The sequence below is a fragment of the Musa acuminata genome, chromosome BXJ1-9, assembly GCF_036884655.1.
Source record: "Musa acuminata AAA Group cultivar baxijiao chromosome BXJ1-9, Cavendish_Baxijiao_AAA, whole genome shotgun sequence".
Lineage (NCBI taxonomy): Eukaryota > Viridiplantae > Streptophyta > Magnoliopsida > Zingiberales > Musaceae > Musa > Musa acuminata.
In genome coordinates this window covers 44,244-70,005 of record NC_088335.1, presented here as the reverse complement: position 1 = coordinate 70,005, position 25,762 = coordinate 44,244, and the positions used below count along the sequence as shown (strand labels likewise).

The 25,762-nt window shown below is 37.8% G+C and overlaps 1 protein-coding gene and 1 long non-coding RNA gene across 2 annotated transcripts in view; one reads left to right on the top strand and one right to left on the bottom strand.

Moving 5' to 3' along the window:
- The first annotated feature begins 2,431 nt into the window (after nt 1-2,431).
- Nucleotides 2,432-9,323, top strand: LOC135592222 (large ribosomal subunit protein uL13c-like). The gene is made up of 4 exons (XM_065081558.1): nt 2,432-2,784; nt 4,353-4,538; nt 8,414-8,584; nt 9,010-9,323. The coding sequence occupies exons 1-4, from the start codon at nt 2,497-2,499 to the stop codon at nt 9,124-9,126; spliced, it is 762 nt and encodes a 253-aa protein (XP_064937630.1). The 5' UTR covers nt 2,432-2,496; the 3' UTR covers nt 9,127-9,323.
- Nucleotides 9,324-10,279: 956 nt separating this feature from the next.
- The window catches only part of LOC108952099 (uncharacterized), a 47,690-nt gene continuing 32,207 nt past the window's right edge, over nt 10,280-25,762 (bottom strand). The window contains exon 3 of the long non-coding RNA XR_010478954.1: nt 10,280-10,669. This is a non-coding gene — a long non-coding RNA (uncharacterized LOC108952099). The remainder of the gene's footprint in view (nt 10,670-25,762) is intronic.

The following is a 25,762-nucleotide window of genomic DNA, read 5'->3' as shown; positions in this document are numbered from 1 at the left end:
AGTCGCCGTCGTACGTCTCCAATGCCGACAGCCTGAAGTTGAGGGGTACAGGCTTGTCCTATATTTCCTAAGTAAAAGGGGATCTGCCCAAGCCACCTTTGTTCGACTCACTCCACGATTTCTGGAACTCGCGTTGGAACTCGTCCAAGCGTTGGTTGACCCGGGACAACTAGATCCTGAACGAGTCATCCGCCAAGTCGAACGATATGGTGTCAGGCTCGGAGCAGGGCGGTGTGATTCGGTAGGGTGCGAGTATGCTCTACTCGGGCGGACCTCTCGGGTCCGTCGTTTGCTCTCGGGCTTCTATTGTCCCGACCTGCTCCCTGCTCGGCCTTTGTCGGGTCGGGTCAGTCGGGGGAGCTACTAGCCGCACGATCAGGAGAATGAGTGGGACGAGCATCTGCATCATCCCCGCCATTGCTTGTACTTGCTTGGTCAGGCTAAGGAACGCCTCGAGCGACACGGCCGAGGGTCCTATGGTAAGCCCGGGGGGCGACAACCCCGGGTCATTGAATAGGCGCCAGTAGTGATCTGGTGTCGAGGTCGGGATCCCCCCGTCTCTGAGGACGGGGAGGGACTGATCTCCGGGCCCGATAGAGGGATGACCGGTCGGTGGTTCTCCTTCGGGGAGAGCTCCTACGAGATGCTCTTGCAACATGGCCCTCCTCCTAGCGTCAAAAATGTTGGTGAACAAATATGCCGTGGTTGATGAGTCAGCACGGCTTGGTCCATGGGTCGATGTCGAGAGTCTTCTGTTGGCTGAGCTGGATGCCGAGGTAGATCGGGCCCTCGTGACGAGGTGTTGATCAGCGTTTCTCGGTCCGAGCGTCGTTTATGTTGAGCAACATCTCTCCATCTCTAGGCTGGTTGGCAGCTCGCCTTCGTACACTGGATGGCAATTCCTAGGTTGAGATGCTTACGACTCGAGGGTGATCGCTTTCTTGCAAAAATAACATTCGTCGGGTGATTCCCGACTTTGGCCCATCCGACGAGCAAGTCAGTAGTTGTTTTTCTCTTCTTTTTTCTCTCCCCTAGCCAGATATTGACCGGAGGCTTTTATACTACTGTACGAGGGTCGGTCGTATGCGGGTTTGGTGTGGCGACCGATCCTCGAGGGATGAGACGATACTTTTGTGCGATCGTCGTCCCGGGATACGCGGAACGACGCCAGACGATGCCGTCCCGAGCTTTCGGGATGGGACATACCAAACAACGCCTTGGTATGGGTTCTGACTTGGCGCTTGGGGGTGCTCCCCTTGCTGACTCGGTTGTAGCGCAGCGTGACATCGGTTGTGACGTGTCTTGAACCCAAAATATACCTTATCAACCCACAACAGTTCTGCCCATCTCCTTCCTCGACTCCTTGATCCCCTAGCTCGACACCTTGTACTTGTCGTCCCGGCTCTTCACCAGTTCCGGCGCTGCCATGGCCATCTTAACCTTTTGGGGCGACATCATCAGCGCCGGCGCCCCCAGGGGAAGGCGGTCGCCGCGGTCCACCTGCCACGCTCACCAGAACTTGCCGTACATCTTCGCCAGCCCCTTCAGCTCCTGCCTTTGCATCACCTCCGGCATTCCGGGGCACATCAACACGCCCGACTTGACCTAGTACGCGTGGGAGTGCCACAACTTCTGCTCCCCTGCCGGCAGCGTCTCAAAGATCCCATCGAAAACGATGTACTCGACTCCTGCAATGGGAACAATTACTTCACGAAAGCTTTTCGTCCGTAGCCGATGCTATTCGTCTTCTTTTGATGAGGTGGGCGGAGGGGGCGTCGGAGTTGTAGACGGCGCACCGGAGGACGTCCTGGTTAATGCGGGCGGCGTAGTGGTGGGCCTGGATCTGGCAGCCCAGGTCGTGGGAGTAGAGCGCGAAGCTTCACAGGTGCTGTTTCATCTGCGACACCGGCTTCTTCGACTGCAGCATCTGCGCGCCCTCGTTGATCAGCTTCCGCTCCACCGTCATCGGCTTCCCGGGCGGCGTAGGGCCGTCGACGCCCGCCACAGGCGCCGGCCGCGGGTTCTCGTCGCTCCAGGACATCAGGCACGGTGATGATTGCATCGAGTCGGCCGGGAGGGCTTATTATAGCGAAGTGAGCAGCGGAGGGAGGCGCCGTTGGACTCGACGTGCTCGCTACGTGGCGTTTTGCATGCCAAAGAAGCTTAAAAAACACTCCGCCACTCATTCAATAGTTACCCAATTCGCTGCTCCGGTTTTCCTGTGGTGTCCAGTACTTTCGCCAATCACGAAGACATTCATGGTCCCATTAGTTCGTAGATCTCTCAGCCTGTAACCAAATTGATCGAACCGGTTAAGCAATTTGGTTCACGTCAGTTTGGTTGATTAGGTCCAACAAAAATCGAGAAAACAGTGAGTCACGAGTTAGAGGCGGTTCGACGCACTGCCCTACGAACTATGAAGAGCTGGTATCTTATCCCTTCCTCTAAGGGGGGCACTGCAGAGTTCCCGTTTCTTCCACCAATTGGCCTGCAGCAATGGCAGCGACGATCCCGGCCTCCGCGTCCCTCTCGGTCGGCCGCTTTCCGAACAACCGCGCCTCGTCCTCCTCTTACCCCTGCCCCTCCACCGCCCTCCGTAGAACCTTCTTAGTCGGTTTCTCGAAATTCCCGGCCGCCGTCGCCAAACCCTCGCTTGGGGTCGCTTCCCTCCCTTCGAGGCGTTACCTTCGTACCCACTGCCAACAGCAGGAGCAGCAGCAGAGGCTTGCGGTCGTCCCCAGAGAGCAGCGATGGATGTTCGAGGAATCCGAGATCAATGGACCCGTATACTCTCTCTCTCTCTCTCTCTCTCCTTTACTACCCCTATTCTGATTCTTCCAATTTCTCGTAAATAATACCCGTGTTTTTTCTAGTAAGTTTGCATTGCGGTGTAAATTGTTTGTTTTTGTCCTACTTGTTCAATTTGTGGGTGTATGGCTTCTGCGTATATCGACCCCTTTAACTTGGCTGTATTTGCGGGAACCTCATTCACCTGGCTGCCCTTCTTTTGTTCTATGTGATTGTTGGAAAATCTTAAGGTTGAACCCCTTTAAGAGGCGATACCTCTAGGAGTTGAAGGAATCAGTTTCGACTGGACTTACTGGTCCATAGAACAATTTTTTTTTTCTGAATAAGGATTCAAGTGGAGTTGAACTCTTTGGAAGAAGGAAAATAAAAGAAAAACTTTGACCCTGTTTGTGTTTGTAAAATGCAGATAAAAAACACAAAGCATCAGCTATAGGAGCAGTCCGAAAGAAGAAAAAGACAAAATAATTAAAAAGAGAATTGAATATTATATGGCTGATCTGGATGTTTTTAGGCCGATATTGTGGTAGAAAAGGAAGCTTATTTGACACTGAATAATTTGACCTGTCGTGGACCACTTGTTAGCATTCATCTGGGGATGGTTAAGTATGTGAGCACTAGCTTTGCCTATGGGTAATTCAGTGTGCATCTCGGTAACTATAGATTTCTGTTTAGTTATATAATTTCACATTTGGACTAGGTCAGTTGATTTTGGATATTTGAGGCCAGAACTCCATAGGAAAGGCAAGGGCGATTGTTAACTAAGGGGACTGATAGGGAAGCCATGAGCATCAGCGTATTGCGTATCTATGCTGATATAAAGAAACAATTATCGGAGGGGATATTAAGGGCCCACAAGCACACATAGAAAGCCAAACAAATGAGTGAAATTCTGAGCATATGTATTAAATTGAAAAAATCCCAGTTCTCTTTTAGGAACCTCTTCGGAGTTTGTTTGTTTAAGAAGTTTAAGCTCGTTGTTGCTTGCATCATTGAGATACAATAATTTATTTTATAATTTTCTTTGGTTTTTAAGTACTTTGTTCTATATTTGTCTAGTTATCATGCCATGTCATGAAGGATTGCCTAGATAAATCATAAACAGGATATAGTAATTCTCATCTCAGTTTGACCCCATTTCTCTGTTATTGCTGGCTATATTTTGATGTTTAAATATTTCCTCAGATATCTTTTGACTATTTCCATGTCTACCGGGATTTTTTGCATGAACAATGAGAAAAATTCAAAATCAAATCAGGAAATCCTTTCCACCGGTAACCAAATCTTGACTTATTTATGTCATCGTTCTCTAATAATAAAAAAAGGGAATAATGAACGGCATAGAAAGCAAGTTTCGTTGAATTGTTTCAATGAGTTAAAGTGGTGGTTTCACTTTTTATTTTGAACATAAATTCTATACTTACATATAGGTAAGTCAATGAATGTTGTTTTTCCACTTAAAGTGTTCTTGTACATATTCTGCATGCCGTTTTACTCATTTTTTGTATTTCATGATTGTAATACAAGATATATGCTTTGTTTGTCAGGATATTTGGAACAAAACTTGGTATCCAAAGGCCGCAGATCATATTTCAACAGAAAAAACATGGTATATAGTTGATGCAACAGACAAGATCCTAGGCAGGCTAGCATCAACTATCGCAATATATATTAGAGGAAAAAATCTTGCAACATATACTCCTAGCGTTGACATGGGGGCTTATGTGATTGTGGTATGTATTATGAATCCAGCTGCTTTTGATTTTATCTCCCTTTGAATGCACAATGCCAATTGGCACAGCATGTCCGAAACTAAGCCTCACAATTTTTATGAAAGTTTGTTATAAAGCATTTATTGTTTACACCACATCCTAATGAGAAATCACCTGAAGATTACAGGTTAAATTTGTACTCCAGTGTGGTCATTTTTTTTGTCAACTTTTTCTTCTAATCAAGTGTATGATTAACATGGCAGCTTCCTGTAGGAATTTCAGATACATGATATGAACTGCTATTCCATTTAGTGTCCAAGAATTTTATTTATTTCTTTTGATGTTTGGAGCTTCTTAAAATCTTGGAAGCACGTTCATCTTTGTTTTGTTCTACTTGTTGTTGTCAGCTATTTCAAGCTTTAAGATGTAGGTTTCTATTAATTATGGTTGATTCGCTAAGGTTGCCCCACATTTGGCTTTATATTAGTAGGATGTCAAATTGCAAATTTTGAAGTCTAATGAGGAGTTGTGGCAGGATAGGCTCAAATCTTTTGTGTTTCATTATGGATATGTTATGTGCAATTTTTATTGAGTTGAGTCCTTTGTTTTTCAGAATAGCCCTTTTAGATTAACTTATTGATCCAATAAGTTTTAACTTTATGACTTTTGGGGTATATAATTTTGTTAGGACCTTTTTATTTTATGAGCTTTGAATAATGTTTATTGAGTCTGTTTACTTCAGTTAGAGTCGGATAGAAGTTTATTTAATATTTATTTATTATTCAAAGTGCAAGCCTTGGTGGACTCTAGGTGGAACTCTATAAATAATGATGTAACCCTTTCTTTAAAGGAATCAATCAATGAAATATTATTCCAGTTTGTTATGACAAACTCTAGAAGACCGATCCCCTCGAAGTGATCATCCCTTTTTCTTTCATTTTTTCTATTTCTTTTACGATAAAACCTTACGGTTCTATCATTTGGTATCAAAGCTGCGATCTTCGGCGTTCTCGGTGCAGTTCGTTATCTCAAAAAAATAAAAATAAAAAAAGGAAGGAAGAAGAAGCCGCAGCCACGCACCCCTGCTTCCGGCCAGCCCACCGCCGCCCGCCGCTATAAGGTGACTCCACCGTTACCGCTGCGACCCGGCCGCTCGTAAACTATCGGTCGCCTCCCACCTGAGCCACCACCGCTGCCTCCTCCACCGCCGCCCGACTCCCCTAGGGTCACAGCCGTAGCCGCTCGACCTCCCCTCCTCGGTGATCGTTGGTGACGCTGCTCCCAACCGCGCCACCACCGCTGCCCGCCTCCCCTTGGGTCGTAGCCGCAGCAGCTCGACCTCCCCTCATCGCGGCGACCAAAACAGGGCAACCGAGAAAGGGCCGCCGACACTATTTCTGGCCAGCGGACCACCCCTTGGCAGCGCCTAGCCTCGACGCTCCTTTTCTACTCCTTGCCCTTGACGATCTTGCTCGCAGCCACAGTCGTTGGTTACCGCAGCCCCTCCTTGCAGCGGTTGCAGAAACAGAGCTTCCTCTGTTGCCGCACCCCCTCGTCGATTGCAGCCGCGACCCTCGGCCTCCTTCTCCTTCTCCATCGCCGTCGCTGCTTACATATTACAGATTACAGATTACAAATTTGTAGTCTTACGTAATGGCCACTGATAATTCAGTGAAAGCACAAATGGAAGCATTGGAAATCAGAATTGAGAATAGACTGTAAGAAACACTTAATGATTTCAAAAAGAGCCTATTGGAGAGCCTCAGCAAATTTTAACAAAATGGGGGCTCAAGTTCTACGTTGCACATATATGAAAATACAGGAAAAGGGCCCCAAGATTGTGACACAAACTACTCACACATGAAGGTGGAATTTCCGAGATGGGAAGATGGGGATCCGACTAGTTGGATCTCTAAGGCGGAAATTTTTTTTCGTTTTCACATAACCCCAGAAGAATCTAAGTTAGAAGTGGCCTCAATCCAACTCGATGGAGATGCAATCTAGTGGTACGATTGGTATGAAACTTTCCACGGAGTTCCTTCGTGGGAGCAGTTCAAAAGAGGGCTTCTTGTTCGCTTTGGCCCATCTGAATATGAGAATGTTGATTGTCAGCTCGGCAAAATTCGTCAGACTTCTACAGTGTTGGAATATCAGAGTAGGTTTGAAAGATTGTTAAATCAAGCTAAAGATTGGTCGGAACGACAAGTTCTGGGTACATTTATTGAAGAGCTTATTCCAGAGATCCGGTGTGAAGTGAAGGCTTGTCAACCCTGCACTATGATAGCTGCGATCTCATTTGCACATTTACACGAGAAAAAAATTAGCAAGGAAAGATCAGCAAGGGGTTTGTACTATGATGAAAATTGGAGTATGAAGCACCAATGTAAACAAGGACAACTTCTGATGATTGAACCAATTGGAGAGGAATCGAAAGCTAAGAATGTGAAGGTATAAATTCTAATGAAGATGTTGAACCTACCATACATACAATGCATGCATTAGTCGGCTACTCTAACTCGCAAATTATGGAAGTTGGCGGAACTCTGGAACATCAGTCTGTTATAGTTTTGATTGATACTGGTAGCACTAACAAATTTATGGACAGTGAGACTGTTGACCGATTGGCCTATCATATTGAAGGCTGTGATAGATTCGAAGTAAAGATTGTTGATGGATGGATTTTAACTTATGATAGCAAATGTTCAAAGATAAAATTGATTATACAGGGCTAGGAGTTTCTTGCAATGCTTACTACACTGAAAGACAAACATATTGCTTACACTATCAAAAAGTGGAGACCATACTTGATCAACGGGTTGTGATGCGTTGCAGATAGCCTATGGCTGAAGTGCTGAAAGAGAAGCTCCCGTGTTTGATGCTGCTCAGCCTTGAGGACAAGTCTGATTTGAAGAGGGAGGAATTGTTAGGACCCTTTTATTTTATGAGCTTTGAATAATGTTTATTGAGTCTGTTTAGTTCAGTAAGAGTCGGATATAAGTTTATTTAATATTTATTTATTATTAAGAGTCCAAGTCCTGGTGGACTCTAGGTGAAACTCTATAAATAGTGATGTAACCATTTTTTTAAAGGAATCAATCAATGAAATATTATTCCAGTTTGTTATGACAAACCCTAGAAGGCCGATCCCCTCGAAGTGATCATCCCTTTTTCTTTCATTTCTTCCATTTATTTTACGATAAAACCTTAGGGTTCTATGAAATTTATCCTAAAAACTATTTATTATATGTTACTCAAGAGGTTCTCCCTGTAGTTTGAGTTCTTGCTGTGCAAAAACTCCGACTTCTATTTGATCTCTCTCATAAGAGCTCTGTCATCTCATGAGGTGGAAAATTTTGCCAAGGTTCTGCTAGAATGCCTCTATAATGTTTTTTAACAGTTCTATTCATCTTATTGATCAACTTGAAAACTACATTCTGTTATTCAGACCGCTGGGCGTCCTAAATATGTTTTCTTTACAAATTGCCTAGTCCGGTTTTCATCTGGTTTTTTCTGCATTCAGCTAACTTGATATCCGTTTAAAGATAAACAACAAACTTTTCTTCAATAATTTTATTGAAATTACTTTGGATTGGTGTTGGAAACTAACTAATCAGAATGGTAACCACTAGTAAATGCATGAGAGATACCATTAGCTATACTAAGAATTGGTGGACATCCTAGAAAACAAAAACTCAACATGACCAAGCAATATCAAATTGCTTGGGACATCATGCTCTTTTAGCCCAGTGATGCAATACAATACTACTGTACTAGTTGTTTCTACCTTGCACCAGGTTGGAGCTGAATGGATGATGTTTCTGACATCTCCCATTTCATTAACTTCTTGTTTACTTGCTTCTCTGTTACCTAAACATTTTACATTGTACCTTAAATAGGTGAATGCAGAAAAAGTTGCAGTCTCTGGTAAAAAGAGGACCCAAAAACTTTACAGGAGGCATTCGGGAAGGCCAGGTGGTATGAAGGTGGAAACTTTTGATCAGCTTCAACAGAGAATTCCTGAAAGAATTATTGAACACGCTGTCCGTGGCATGCTTCCAAAAGGAAGGGTGAGTTAATATCTCCATTGTTTACAGCAACATTACCTCGTCCCGAGTGCTAGGGACCTCCACAAACACACCTTGTTTCAAGTGACATTATCTTGTTTATAATGTTCCTATTTTTAGTCAGTTGCTTAATCCTTTTCTGTGTTTTCTTATTTTCCTCAAATATGTCTTACATTATCCACGCCCACCAGACAATTACCACAATGATTGATATCTGCCCTTTTGACTGTGTATATAATCTGCTAACCCAAGGAAACATCCAAGGAGAGAATACTGTTTTGGTAATCACTTCTAAGATGTCAAGTTTATCGATGAGATTGTCCGACAATGCCAGAAGTTCAAAGTTTTAAGCAACAACCTATCCAAATGCATTGTGGTTTTTGTTTGCTCATCTGATGTGGCCATCGAATTCTGTTGCTTTTTTGCAGCTTGGAAGAACTCTTTTCACTCACCTGAAGGTATACAAAGGACCAGACCATCCACACGAGGCCCAGATGGCTATTCCTCTTCCTATCCATGACAAGAGAATACAATCAGACAAGTAAGACCTCTTGCTGAGACATGTGACTGGTAACTCATGTTTTATGGATCATTCAATTTCACCTTTTCAAGATTTTGCCTCCTCACTGGGGGGTTTACTTTTAAGCAGTTGTAGAAGTCTCAGTAATTTATGTCTCATCTGCTTGATTTAGTTATGTTGATTACTACTTCGAATGTCTAATATAGACTTTTGAGCTCATAATCTCTGTTGGATATTGCAGCTCTTGAGAAATGTGTACTAGTTGTAGGTCTTTCCTCAGTGATGAGATTCCCAGATACATATTATTTGGAGGATCCATTTAAAATTGAAATCATGGCCTCTGCACACGGAATCACCTTATTATGATCAAATGCAACATTAAGTGAATCAGAAGAGCAGAATCACCTTATCATTGCGATGTTCTTCTACATTGATTCTCCTAGCGTACCATTTTCCACACATTAATGAGGATTGGACATCAACTTAAGAGAGGAACAATTTTTGGAGGAGAAAGTCCAGCTGTGGGATCCATTCCGCCAACAAATGGCTTAGCTTGACATTAGTAGTGGTCAGCTATAATATATCCCTCATTCAAAGGGTTCATTCTTGGGTCCAATACCCTGTTCCTGTATCCTCAAACGAGGAGTCAACATCATAACAAATACATTGGAAGAGATGATTAAGTGGATTTGACTTTTTCATACATGTTAGGTTTAGATGAGTTACGTAAGTACCATGAATCTTACGCGACTCTATTCTATAGGAGTATGTTTGTGTGCGCTCGTAGATATATCATATAATTTTGTTTGAAGTTTGATTTGAGTCCCTTGATTTAGCGGACATACAGATTTAAACTCAAAATTTGAAAACCAAAAATCAAATAAGGAGTGACTGATTTATTTAATGAACACATGAATGATTAATATAATTTAATGATCGGTTCTTCACAGTTTGTGTTGAACAAAAAGCAATTCTAATTATTCTAGATAGTCCATGATATCAAACATTTTCTCGTAAAACTCAGAAAGTGTCCAAAATAAATAACATGTTTTGATTTATACCGTAGATAAATGAATATATATATATATATATATATATATATATATATATATATACCACCGTGGGTGAAAAAACCGTTGGGTAAGCTTACCTCATGCTGCGAAGATAACAAGATGACTAAAATAATATATGTATATATATATATTTTCGCAAAATCGCCCGAGTCGAGCAACTTTATTCTGACGATCGATGATCGGACTCGCTACGGGTCCGGTCAACTAAAATAATACTAGCTTTCCTTCAACCCTTCCAATAAGCAAAAACACCATAAACATCTGCACACCACATCATACGACCGTTCTGACATGCATACTCTGTCATGCCTGTAAATTATATACTTATCTCACAACCAATCTCAGTTACCATCAAAATCTGAGCTCTGCATAGCCATTAACAGGACCTATTAAAGTCACAGCTTCTTTAACTGCCTCCATTAGGTACTCCGGATGGTCCCCTATGCGTGCAAGACCATGCTGGGTGGGAATTTTGTGCAAAATTTTTACAACAATCTGCAGCACATTGTCATTAGTAATGACTCTGCGTAACAGAAAAGTCTACAACCAAGAAAAATGTGCAAGTCCTAAACCAGTAACCCCAAACCAAGAAGCTGAAAAGCTATTCTCTTTTTGCTTAAAATGGAAACCCAACTACAATGCAGAATCTAAACCTTTCGACCAAACTTAAAAACTTGCAAAATTTGGAGTTTATTACACAACAAACGTTGTTGATAGCAAACCTTAAAGAGAATTTAAACTAAAAATAAAACATCCCATAAACTTAAGAGGAGACATTCTGCATCGATGACATATTAGAATAGAGAAGCTGAATATAATGCTAATTGTTCAATTCAGTAATAATCACAAATAAAAAAATCGGGACATGCTCGGGAGTCAAGACACTGGCTCAACATGTACATATACTACAGGCCATAGAAAGGTGGTTAACAGCAAGAAATAAGTGATTTATCATTTAGACCTCTTTGCTATCTATCAGTAAGGGACGATTTCAATATTCACTGATAAAAAATCTATGCCTAACAAGCTTTGCTGTAAAGCCAGGGATAATGTGAACATACAATGTAAAGTAGCAACTGTATGCTTGCCTAAGTGACCCTTTTTTTTTTCTACATACCATTTCATCAGTTAGTTCAATATTGCAGCTTCTAAATTTTAGCTTGTGTCATTGTAACACTCGGACAAAAATGAGCATCTTACTTATTTCCTAGTTGTGTGTATATTACAACCCAATCACCCAAGGTCCATACATAGGGTAATAAAAATGTCGACCCACACCATCTAGACCAATAATCTATTATATAATGAAGACATCTACTTGGAATGTATATTGAGTGTCCCATATAATACACTATGCATCATGATACATGTTTGTTCACCAACTCGACCATGGATTTGAATTATTTTATGGCAATTTGGGAACATCTCTAAATCCCCACACTCATCAAAAGAAGAAAGGAAGAAGAAACCAATCAACAAACATATATTCCTGACTGACCAGATCTATGCGTGAACGTTGATCCAAAATCCAATTAGGAAGAAACTATTTCTGAGACATACAAGGTAGCAATGCTATTGATCAGAAAAATGACTGTAAACTTGGTAAAAGAAAGTTAATCTTGAAAACCAGTTAAAAAGTGTAGCATGCATGCAGAGAAATAGCTAAATTTTGCTTGAATTAGTGGAAATTATGATCTTTCGTGCATAGCCGCCATAAGCTATTCCACCAATATATGGCTGTTCAGGACGAGCTTGTTTATCCTCATTACTTTTCTCTAAAGAGTACCTTATAGTAAATACAGAAAATAGATCATAGGTGATACATATGTTATGCATCTGATGAAGCTGTAAGCAATGGACTGCTAATTGCTAGTGTGCAGTCAACAAGCTACAATCCTTATATTTAAAAAAAAGTCCTTACATTACAAATAAGCACTCAAAAAATTTTAAAAAATGAGAGATATTACACTCTCATCTACATAAAAGAAAATTTAGTCCTCGAAATTTTCAATACCTCTTTCGACGAAAAGATGAGGATAACCTTTCTTCATTTCTTCCTCTAGTTCCTATGTCGTATCCGTAAAATGATGCTATTTATAAGGATCTTCTCTTTCTTATTAATGGCCTAAGTAGGCTCCTCCATGTACGACAAGTCTTTTTCGATCGCAACTGGCTCATACTTGAAGATATGAGAGGAATCTGGTATATATTTTCTGAGTAATAAAACATGAAATATATCATGGATGTGAAATAAAGATGGTTACAAGGAAAAGCCTGTAAGCAATAGAATCGATCCTCTCAATAACCTCAAAAGGTCCAATAAACCTTAGGCTTAACTTTTCTTTCTTCCAAAATCTTACATTGCCTTTGTAAGGGGAGACCTTCAGGAATAGAAAATCACCTACTTGAAATTTAATATCTCGTCTTCGATTGTCAACATAGTTCTAATGGCGACTTTGAGCAATCTTTAGACTTATTAATAGAACTCGAATCTTTTCAGTAGTCTCTTGTACATTGTCTGGTGCAAACAACTTTCTATCGCCAACTTCCTCCCAACATATAGGTATTCTGTACCTTCACCCAAACAAAGCTTCATAAGGAGCCATTGGAATGCTCGAATGGTAACTACTATTCTAAGTGAATTCAACAAGAGACATATCTTAATACCAATCACCTTTCCAATCCATGATATAAGCTCTAAGCAAATCTTCAAGAGTTTGAATGGTTCTTTATGATTGACCATCGGTTTAAGAGTGACAAGCAGTGCTAAACTTGACTTTAGTGCAATATATTTTTGTAACCTTCTCCATAATCTTGAAAGAATTATGAAGTCTCTATTAGAGATGATCTCTTTTGAACACCATGAAGTCTTACTATTTCATTGATATATAAATCTGCAAGCTTATCAAGAGAATAAGTCAAATTTATCAATAGGAAATTTGTAGGTTTGGTAAACCGATCATTGATAACCCAAATAACAACATGCTTTCTCGAGGTTCTGGGTAGTCCTGAAACAAAATCCATGGAAACATATTTCCATTTCCATTCAAGAATATCTAACGGTTGCAACATAACTCTAGTCTCTGGTGTTCTGCTTTGTTTTGCTGACAAGTCAAACACTTTGAATCATACATTACTATCTCCTTCTTCATCCCTTCCCACAAATAATGAATTTAGAGATCTCTATACATCTCAGTGCTACCGAGATGCATGGTGTACATTAAATTATAACAATCATTTAGGATTTGGTTCTTGATATCTGGGTCTTTTGGAACACATACTTTATCTCAAATCTCAATAGGCCATCCTCTAAAATTTGAAAATTCAACTTTAAACCCTTTTCTACTTTGTTTCTCAAGTAGATTAAATGTGGATCTCATAGTTGTCCCTTTTAAATTTGTTGAATTAGATCATATTGCAACTAGATAGAGTCCATCAATATCATTGAGTCTTGCTTTTTTATCATAATATTCAAATCATAATTTTCTTATAATAATCATAAGATTATTGATTTAATTAATATTTTTACGGCCTGCGTATCTGTGATTATGATGCAATTACATGAGGAGCCACAGCGGAAGCATGAAGGTGACAATGGGACCCATGAGAAAATGAAGCAAGAGGACCAGATATCCTTGTCGTCCTAGATTCCTAAAAGTCCTTTAAGAAAATTTCCATCGATCTCTAAATAATTTACCAAACCTCAACATAATTTTACAAATCAAATGTGTCAAATATCTCAGTGATCCTCAAATCATACTCCGATACCTCCTCTGTTACGCTGCCCGAATTATCACATTCGGGATGTGTGACCGTCTTAAAATATATAATATTAAAAATTAATTAACAATAGAATCGATGATCCAAACTACATTTGAGGATACTAAAAATCATTCAAGTCATAAATACATTATGAATAAGCCACTATAAAATTTTTAAAAATGAGAGATATTACACTCTACCCTTCTTAAAAGGAAAATTTAGACCTCTAAATTTGCCATACCACCTTCGACGAACAGACAGGGATAATCTTTCTTCGTTTCTTCCTATAGTTCCTAGGTCGTATCATCCGTGAAATGATACTTCCAAATTACTTTAACAAGAGGAATGATTCTATTTCGTAGAATCTTCTCTTTCTTATCAATGGTCTGAGTGGGCTCTTCCTTGTAAGACTAAGTCTTTTTCAATTGCAATCGACTGAAACTTAATGATATGAGAGGAATCTGGTATGTATTTTTGAGCATTAAAACATGAAATATATCATGGATGTGACATCAAGCCAAAGCAAAACTTCTATTTCAATTTCTTTTCTTTTCTCTTATCAAGCCTACGATGGTTGTAGCAAGTTTCTCTCATTTGGTAATTTTCAATTAATTTCACCTCAAATTACTTAGGTTTGGCTAACACAAGGATTTGGAAGGTGACAAACTTTAAAAAATGAGAGATATTTCACCCTGCCCTCTTTAAAAGAAAATTTTAGTCATCTAAATTTGTCATACCTCCCTCGACAAAAAGATAAGGATAGCCTTTCTTCATTTCTTCTTCTAGTTCCCAGGTCGTATCATCCGTAAAATAATGCTTCCAAATTTCTTTAACAAGACGAATAATTCTATTTCTTAAGATCTCTTTCTTATCAATGGTCTGAGTGAGCTCTTCCATTTAAGATAAGACTTTCACAATCGAATCATACTTGATGATATGAGAGAAATCTGGTATATATTTTCTGAGCATTAAAACATAAAATATATCATGGATGCGACATAAAATTGATTTCAAGGCAAAGCCTGAAAGCAATAGAATTAATCCTCTCAATGACCTCAAAATGTCCAATAAACCTTGGGCTTAACTTTTCTTTCTTCTAAAATCTTATAATGCCTTTGTAAAGGGAGACCCTCGAGAGCATATCATCGAATCTGACTCATCTTGAAACGAGAGCAAAGAGCTGACGACGGGACCCACTAGATCGAAAGGCCCTATAGATTCAACAGAGGAAGATGAAACAAGTGGACCAGAAGTCCTTATCATCCTAAATTCCTAAAAGACATCAAAGAAAATTTTCAACGATCACTATATAATTACTAAACCTCAATATAATTTTGCACATCAAATGTATCAAATATCTCAGTGATCCTCAAATCATGCTATGCTACCACCTCTATCACGCCTTCCAAATGATCACATTCAGGAGGTGTGAACCTGTCTTAAAATCCATAATATTAAAATTTAATCAACAATATAATCCTGGATCTAAACCACATTTGAGGACACTAGAAATCAAGTCATAATTGACACTCATAATCCACAATTCTTAAGCCTATGTAGTTATACACCACATCACTTAATAATTCATAAAATCCAAAGTCTACTCAATTAAACGATAACTACATCATAAAACGACAAGTGTGAGAATTCATACAATCACAAAACAAACATTTATCATAAGTTTGTATAATTATACAAATTAAACTTAACATTCCAAAATTCAAAACATGAGAGGTCCTTTAAAACCTCTACAAAACACACAAATTCATATTTACCATCAACATTTAGTTAGACGCTAAGTGTAGTTATACAACAAAAACATTTAACACTAGCCTTGGAAACATTTGATTACCAAATGTGAGGAATGGATCCAAAACATCAAGCCAAAGCAAAACTTCTACATCAATTCCTCTTCTCTTCTCTTATCAAGCCTACTTTGGTTGCAGCAAGTTTCTCTCATTTGGTAAATTTTCGTTTAATTTCACCTCTAATTACTTAGGTTTGACTAACACAAGTATTGCAAGATAGCAAACATGCCTGAAAGAAGCTTACGTGTCCATTGAACAAACATAACTAGCACCATTTGAAGGTTAGCAAGTGACACATGTCTTCTATTTTTTTAAAAACTTAATATGAATTTTTCATAAATCATATCAAATTGCTAAGGTTCACATTTAGGTCCGTGGCAAAAAACTTATAATATAAAATTATTTATTACAAAAGAATTATTAAACAATCCTTATATTTATAAACAGGTCCTTACATTACAAATAAGCCCTTACAAAATTTTCAAAAATTAGAGATATTACACTCTCCCATCCTTAAAATAAAATTTAGTCCTCTAAATTTGTCATACATAATTCGACGAAAAGATGAGGATAACCTTTCCTCATTTCTACCTCTAGTTCTCACGTCTTATCAATCGTAAATGATGCTTCCAAATTACTTTAACGAGAGACATGACTCTATTTCTTAGGATTGTCTCTTTTTTTATCAATGATCAGAGTGGGCTCTTCTATGTAAGACAAGTCTTTTTCGATTGCAATCAACTCATACTTAATGACATGAGAGAAATATGATATATATCTTCTGAGCATTAAAACATGAAATATATCATGGATGTGACATAAAGATAGTTGCAAGGCAAAGCCTGTAAGAAATAGAACCAATCATCTCAATGACCTCAAAAGGTCCAATAAACCCTAGGCTTAACTTTTCTTTCTTGTAAAATTTTACAATGCCTTTGTAAGGGAAGACTCTCGAGGGTATATCATCGAATCAGGCTATGATGTTTCAAAGGCCGAATAGGACAAGAATCATAAGGAGTTATGATCGACGAAGTTGCATGCCATTTCGAGCTAACTATGATTGGTCGAGTCCTGTGAGGTTACATTAAGGCACCGATTAGATCATGATCCCCACTAGAGATATGCCGAGGGTTTTTGATTCACGTATCGAAGGGAGTTATGTGTTTTGCGAGATATTTATTTTTCTGCTACATCTTTTTATTGGTCAAAAGCATGTCGCTTTTAAATCCCTTACATGACATACATGATGTCAACCGCCTCACTGCTCCAAATTACATGGATTGGCTATGCAACTAGAGAATCATTCTTATGATGGAGAAAAGCACATACACCCTTGACACAATGATGCCCACTCCTGAGGAAGGGGCAAGTAAGGATGAGATCGCTTGTTACGTGAGGTACCTAAACGATTCCACTCTTGCTCCGCATTACAGATTGAGCTTCATAACTCCTGAGTTACAAAGACAACATAAAAAGATAAATGCAAGATTCATTCTCTTTAGCGCTAAGATGACTTAGAGGATACTGGTTTAGAACCATGTGCGTAAAATGATTGAGTGGATAAAGAAGCTCACGGGTCTAGGAATGGTCCTAGAGGATAACCTGCGTGTAGATCTTATGCTTTAGACCTTCCCAGACTCCTTTTCTCAGTTCATTATAAATTTAAACATGAGCAAGCTTGAGGTGACTCTCCCTGAGCTCCTCAATATGTTGAGAGAGGCTAAGAGCACCATCAAGAAAAACCCTATCTCATGCCTTGTCCTTCTTCCCCTTTTCCCCTCCCAATCGATAAACCCACAATCACCCGTCCCAACCGACAACCCTCTATCATACCTCCTCCCTCTTCCCATGCCAACTAATAACAACTCACAGCCACTTCCTAGTGTTTTGGAAAAGATTAAATTTATCATGTATTTTAGATTTAATATTTGGGAGTGTCTAATTTCACTTAAGCACACAACTAATGTCATGGGTATTTTAGCACTTTGGTATCTTTTAGCGCCTGACCCTTCGACTATATTAATCCTCACTAGATAAACAAATCAGCAAAACTACTTATTCTTCTACAAAGTTATGGAAAGTACCACCTCCTTATTTTTTTAATTAAAAAATTTCATAAAGTACCCTACGAGTTTAATCACTATTCTTGTTGTTTGGTTTTACATGTCAAATAAAGTATATGATATATATATCCACGGGTATAAATTAACATGTGCAGATAATGATCTACATCAAATGCATGTTGATGAATATAGAAGATTGCAACTTCAACATTTTTTAAGATGATAAAGACTTATCTACTTTTGTGAATTTAGGAATGTAAAAATCATCGATTAGTTGACCCTCAAAAGCTCCTTCATGTCCAAGCTAAATAACCTTGATTGTCTTGTACCAACCACACTTGCAAGTCTTCTTTGTCTAAATAGTTAACAAACATTGCATGTCAATCTAACTCAAAATTACAATTTGCAAGAGGCTGGTGTGAAACCTTAATTCCCAACTTCATCACAATCTAATTCCTCCATCAATTTTAGAGAGAGAGAATGAATTGAAAGGAACACAACACTCAACCATTTTCTAAACCCATGTGAACCACAAGGCTGTAGTAGTGAGACCCAAATACAGATTTAAGGTTGGCATGAGCTTCCATAAATAGATTAAGAAAAAGCAAAGTGGAGAACTATGCAATATTTCAAGAGACAGACATAATCATGAGACTATACAGTCCAATTAGTTTTATTGCTATTGTTATGTGCATAGTGTCGCTTCTTTTTTCACAAAATAAACAAATATTATAATTTAAGATAAGGATAACTTTGAGTAGCACTAATTGAATAAGTTGGTAAATAATTCTTACAAATGGTACAAAAGCTTATAATAACAAAACAATTTACTACCAGCAAATTAGGAAACGGAAAACATGAAAGACCTTGTAGAAGTTGTAACATCACCACCTATAAATGTGCTTAGATAATTAGAAAATAGAATGATATTACAACAAATTGACAAACACATAATTTCTTCGCATTTAAGACAACAGATATAAGTACATCCTTTTGTTAGAATTTAGAACCCTTCAGGTAGTATTCCAGCATTACACCACTATATGACGATGAGTGGAACATAAAATGACCTCAAAATTAGTGCTAGTCATGTTATAGAATGAACTGTTGCTAAACCAATGTTTGTGAACAAGTGAATGCAACCAAATGAGTAATTAATATTATCGTATGGAACATAGTAAAAAATTTCAAGATCCATTTACATCTAAAATTAAGTCAACAATGTAATACGAAATCCAAACTAAATTTGAGGACACTAAAAATCATTTATGTAATAATTCACACCCATAATCCACAATTCATAAGACTTGGTAGTTATATTCATACGACACAACACTCAAAGATTCATAAAATCCAAAGCCAACTCATCTAAACGAAACCACATCATAAAATCCATCCCAAATGTCAATAAGCCATCATCTAAAATTTAAAAATTCGACTTCCCTGCCATTCGTACTTCATTCCTCAAGACGACCAGATGCATCTTAGATCCCTAAAAGATTTGGCAAATCAAATGTATCAACTATCTTCTTGTGATCCTCAAATAATGCTCTGATACCGCCTTTGTCACGCTCCCCGATTTATCACATTCAGGAGGTGGGACCTTGTCTTAAAATCCATATTATTAAAATTCAGTCAGCAATCTAATATGAAAATTAAGTCAACAATGTAATACGAAATCCAAACTAAATTTGAGGACACTAAAAATCATTTATGTAATAATTCACACCCATAATCCACAATTCATAAGACTTGGTAGTTATATTCATACGACACAACACTCAAAGATTCATAAAATCCAAAGCCAACTCATCTAAACGAAACCACATCATAAAATCCATCCCAAATGTCAATAAGCCATCATCTAAAATTTAAAAATTCGACTTCCCTGCCATTCGTACTTCATTCCTCAAGACGACCAGATGCATCTTAGATCCCTAAAAGATTTGGCAAATCAAATGTATCAACTATCTTCTTGTGATCCTCAAATAATGCTCTGATACCGCCTTTGTCACGCTCCCCGATTTATCACATTCAGGAGGTGGGACCTTGTCTTAAAATCCATATTATTAAAATTCAGTCAGCAATCTAATATGAAAATTAAGTCAACAATGTAATACGAAATCCAAACTAAATTTGAGGACACTAAAAATCATTTATGTAATAATTCACACCCATAATCCACAATTCATAAGACTTGGTAGTTATATTCATACGACACAACACTCAAAGATTCATAAAATCCAAAGCCAACTCATCTAAACGAAACCACATCATAAAATCCATCCCAAATGTCAATAAGCCATCATCTAAAATTTAAAAATTCGACTTCCCTGCCATTCGTACTTCATTCCTCAAGACGACCAGATGCATCTTAGATCCCTAAAAGATTTGGCAAATCAAATGTATCAACTATCTTCTTGTGATCCTCAAATAATGCTCTGATACCGCCTTTGTCACGCTCCCCGATTTATCACATTCAGGAGGTGGGACCTTGTCTTAAAATCCATATTATTAAAATTCAGTCAGCAATCTAATATGAAAATTAAGTCAACAATGTAATACGAAATCCAAACTAAATTTGAGGACACTAAAAATCATTTATGTAATAATTCACACCCATAATCCACAATTCATAAGACTTGGTAGTTATATTCATACGACACAACACTCAAAGATTCATAAAATCCAAAGCCAACTCATCTAAACGAAACCACATCATAAAATCCATCCCAAATGTCAATAAGCCATCATCTAAAATTTAAAAATTCGACTTCCCTGCCATTCGTACTTCATTCCTCAAGACGACCAGATGCATCTTAGATCCCTAAAAGATTTGGCAAATCAAATGTATCAACTATCTTCTTGTGATCCTCAAATAATGCTCTGATACCGCCTTTGTCACGCTCCCCGATTTATCACATTCAGGAGGTGGGACCTTGTCTTAAAATCCATATTATTAAAATTCAGTCAGCAATCTAATATGAAAATTAAGTCAACAATGTAATACGAAATCCAAACTAAATTTGAGGACACTAAAAATCATTTATGTAATAATTCACACCCATAATCCACAATTCATAAGACTTGGTAGTTATATTCATACGACACAACACTCAAAGATTCATAAAATCCAAAGCCAACTCATCTAAACGAAACCACATCATAAAATCCATCCCAAATGTCAATAAGCCATCATCTAAAATTTAAAAATTCGACTTCCCTGCCATTCGTACTTCATTCCTCAAGACGACCAGATGCATCTTAGATCCCTAAAAGATTTGGCAAATCAAATGTATCAACTATCTTCTTGTGATCCTCAAATAATGCTCTGATACCGCCTTTGTCACGCTCCCCGATTTATCACATTCAGGAGGTGGGACCTTGTCTTAAAATCCATATTATTAAAATTCAGTCAGCAATCTAATATGAAAATTAAGTCAACAATGTAATACGAAATCCAAACTAAATTTGAGGACACTAAAAATCATTTATGTAATAATTCACACCCATAATCCACAATTCATAAGACTTGGTAGTTATATTCATACGACACAACACTCAAAGATTCATAAAATCCAAAGCCAACTCATCTAAACGAAACCACATCATAAAATCCATCCCAAATGTCAATAAGCCATCATCTAAAATTTAAAAATTCGACTTCCCTGCCATTCGTACTTCATTCCTCAAGACGACCAGATGCATCTTAGATCCCTAAAAGATTTGGCAAATCAAATGTATCAACTATCTTCTTGTGATCCTCAAATAATGCTCTGATACCGCCTTTGTCACGCTCCCCGATTTATCACATTCAGGAGGTGGGACCTTGTCTTAAAATCCATATTATTAAAATTCAGTCAGCAATCTAATATGAAAATTAAGTCAACAATGTAATACGAAATCCAAACTAAATTTGAGGACACTAAAAATCATTTATGTAATAATTCACACCCATAATCCACAATTCATAAGACTTGGTAGTTATATTCATACGACACAACACTCAAAGATTCATAAAATCCAAAGCCAACTCATCTAAACGAAACCACATCATAAAATCCATCCCAAATGTCAATAAGCCATCATCTAAAATTTAAAAATTCGACTTCCCTGCCATTCGTACTTCATTCCTCAAGACGACCAGATGCATCTTAGATCCCTAAAAGATTTGGCAAATCAAATGTATCAACTATCTTCTTGTGATCCTCAAATAATGCTCTGATACCGCCTTTGTCACGCTCCCCGATTTATCACATTCAGGAGGTGGGACCTTGTCTTAAAATCCATATTATTAAAATTCAGTCAGCAATCTAATATGAAAATTAAGTCAACAATGTAATACGAAATCCAAACTAAATTTGAGGACACTAAAAATCATTTATGTAATAATTCACACCCATAATCCACAATTCATAAGACTTGGTAGTTATATTCATACGACACAACACTCAAAGATTCATAAAATCCAAAGCCAACTCATCTAAACGAAACCACATCATAAAATCCATCCCAAATGTCAATAAGCCATCATCTAAAATTTAAAAATTCGACTTCCCTGCCATTCGTACTTCATTCCTCAAGACGACCAGATGCATCTTAGATCCCTAAAAGATTTGGCAAATCAAATGTATCAACTATCTTCTTGTGATCCTCAAATAATGCTCTGATACCGCCTTTGTCACGCTCCCCGATTTATCACATTCAGGAGGTGGGACCTTGTCTTAAAATCCATATTATTAAAATTCAGTCAGCAATCTAATATGAAAATTAAGTCAACAATGTAATACGAAATCCAAACTAAATTTGAGGACACTAAAAATCATTTATGTAATAATTCACACCCATAATCCACAATTCATAAGACTTGGTAGTTATATTCATACGACACAACACTCAAAGATTCATAAAATCCAAAGCCAACTCATCTAAACGAAACCACATCATAAAATCCATCCCAAATGTCAATAAGCCATCATCTAAAATTTAAAAATTCGACTTCCCTGCCATTCGTACTTCATTCCTCAAGACGACCAGATGCATCTTAGATCCCTAAAAGATTTGGCAAATCAAATGTATCAACTATCTTCTTGTGATCCTCAAATAATGCTCTGATACCGCCTTTGTCACGCTCCCCGATTTATCACATTCAGGAGGTGGGACCTTGTCTTAAAATCCATATTATTAAAATTCAGTCAGCAATCTAATATGAAAATTAAGTCAACAATGTAATACGAAATCCAAACTAAATTTGAGGACACTAAAAATCATTTATGTAATAATTCACACCCATAATCCACAATTCATAAGACTTGGTAGTTATATTCATACGACACAACACTCAAAGATTCATAAAATCCAAAGCCAACTCATCTAAACGAAACCACATCATAAAATCCATCCCAAATGTCAATAAGCCATCATCTAAAATTTAAAAATTCGACTTCCCTGCCATTCGTACTTCATTCCTCAAGACGACCAGATGCATCTTAGATCCCTAAAAGATTTGGCAAATCAAATGTATCAACTATCTTCTTGTGATCCTCAAATAATGCTCTGATACCGCCTTTGTCACGCTCCCCGATTTATCACATTCAGGAGGTGGGACCTTGTCTTAAAATCCATATTATTAAAATTCAGTCAGCAATCTAATATGAAAATTAAGTCAACAATGTAATACGAAATCCAAACTAAATTTGAGGACACTAAAAATCATTTATGTAATAATTCACACCCATAATCCACAATTCATAAGACTTGGTAGTTATATTCATACGACACAACACTCAAAGATTCATAAAATCCAAAGCCAACTCATCTAAACGAAACCACATCATAAAATCCATCCCAAATGTCAATAAGCCATCATCTAAAATTTAAAAATTCGACTTCCCTGCCATTCGTACTTCATTCCTCAAGACGACCAGATGCATCTTAGATCCCTAAAAGATTTGGCAAATCAAATGTATCAACTATCTTCTTGTGATCCTCAAATAATGCTCTGATACCGCCTTTGTCACGCTCCCCGATTTATCACATTCAGGAGGTGGGACCTTGTCTTAAAATCCATATTATTAAAATTCAGTCAGCAATCTAATATGAAAATTAAGTCAACAATGTAATACGAAATCCAAACTAAATTTGAGGACACTAAAAATCATTTATGTAATAATTCACACCCATAATCCACAATTCATAAGACTTGGTAGTTATATTCATACGACACAACACTCAAAGATTCATAAAATCCAAAGCCAACTCATCTAAACGAAACCACATCATAAAATCCATCCCAAATGTCAATAAGCCATCATCTAAAATTTAAAAATTCGACTTCCCTGCCATTCGTACTTCATTCCTCAAGACGACCAGATGCATCTTAGATCCCTAAAAGATTTGGCAAATCAAATGTATCAACTATCTTCTTGTGATCCTCAAATAATGCTCTGATACCGCCTTTGTCACGCTCCCCGATTTATCACATTCAGGAGGTGGGACCTTGTCTTAAAATCCATATTATTAAAATTCAGTCAGCAATCTAATATGAAAATTAAGTCAACAATGTAATACGAAATCCAAACTAAATTTGAGGACACTAAAAATCATTTATGTAATAATTCACACCCATAATCCACAATTCATAAGACTTGGTAGTTATATTCATACGACACAACACTCAAAGATTCATAAAATCCAAAGCCAACTCATCTAAACGAAACCACATCATAAAATCCATCCCAAATGTCAATAAGCCATCATCTAAAATTTAAAAATTCGACTTCCCTGCCATTCGTACTTCATTCCTCAAGACGACCAGATGCATCTTAGATCCCTAAAAGATTTGGCAAATCAAATGTATCAACTATCTTCTTGTGATCCTCAAATAATGCTCTGATACCGCCTTTGTCACGCTCCCCGATTTATCACATTCAGGAGGTGGGACCTTGTCTTAAAATCCATATTATTAAAATTCAGTCAGCAATCTAATATGAAAATTAAGTCAACAATGTAATACGAAATCCAAACTAAATTTGAGGACACTAAAAATCATTTATGTAATAATTCACACCCATAATCCACAATTCATAAGACTTGGTAGTTATATTCATACGACACAACACTCAAAGATTCATAAAATCCAAAGCCAACTCATCTAAACGAAACCACATCATAAAATCCATCCCAAATGTCAATAAGCCATCATCTAAAATTTAAAAATTCGACTTCCCTGCCATTCGTACTTCATTCCTCAAGACGACCAGATGCATCTTAGATCCCTAAAAGATTTGGCAAATCAAATGTATCAACTATCTTCTTGTGATCCTCAAATAATGCTCTGATACCGCCTTTGTCACGCTCCCCGATTTATCACATTCAGGAGGTGGGACCTTGTCTTAAAATCCATATTATTAAAATTCAGTCAGCAATCTAATATGAAAATTAAGTCAACAATGTAATACGAAATCCAAACTAAATTTGAGGACACTAAAAATCATTTATGTAATAATTCACACCCATAATCCACAATTCATAAGACTTGGTAGTTATATTCATACGACACAACACTCAAAGATTCATAAAATCCAAAGCCAACTCATCTAAACGAAACCACATCATAAAATCCATCCCAAATGTCAATAAGCCATCATCTAAAATTTAAAAATTCGACTTCCCTGCCATTCGTACTTCATTCCTCAAGACGACCAGATGCATCTTAGATCCCTAAAAGATTTGGCAAATCAAATGTATCAACTATCTTCTTGTGATCCTCAAATAATGCTCTGATACCGCCTTTGTCACGCTCCCCGATTTATCACATTCAGGAGGTGGGACCTTGTCTTAAAATCCATATTATTAAAATTCAGTCAGCAATCTAATATGAAAATTAAGTCAACAATGTAATACGAAATCCAAACTAAATTTGAGGACACTAAAAATCATTTATGTAATAATTC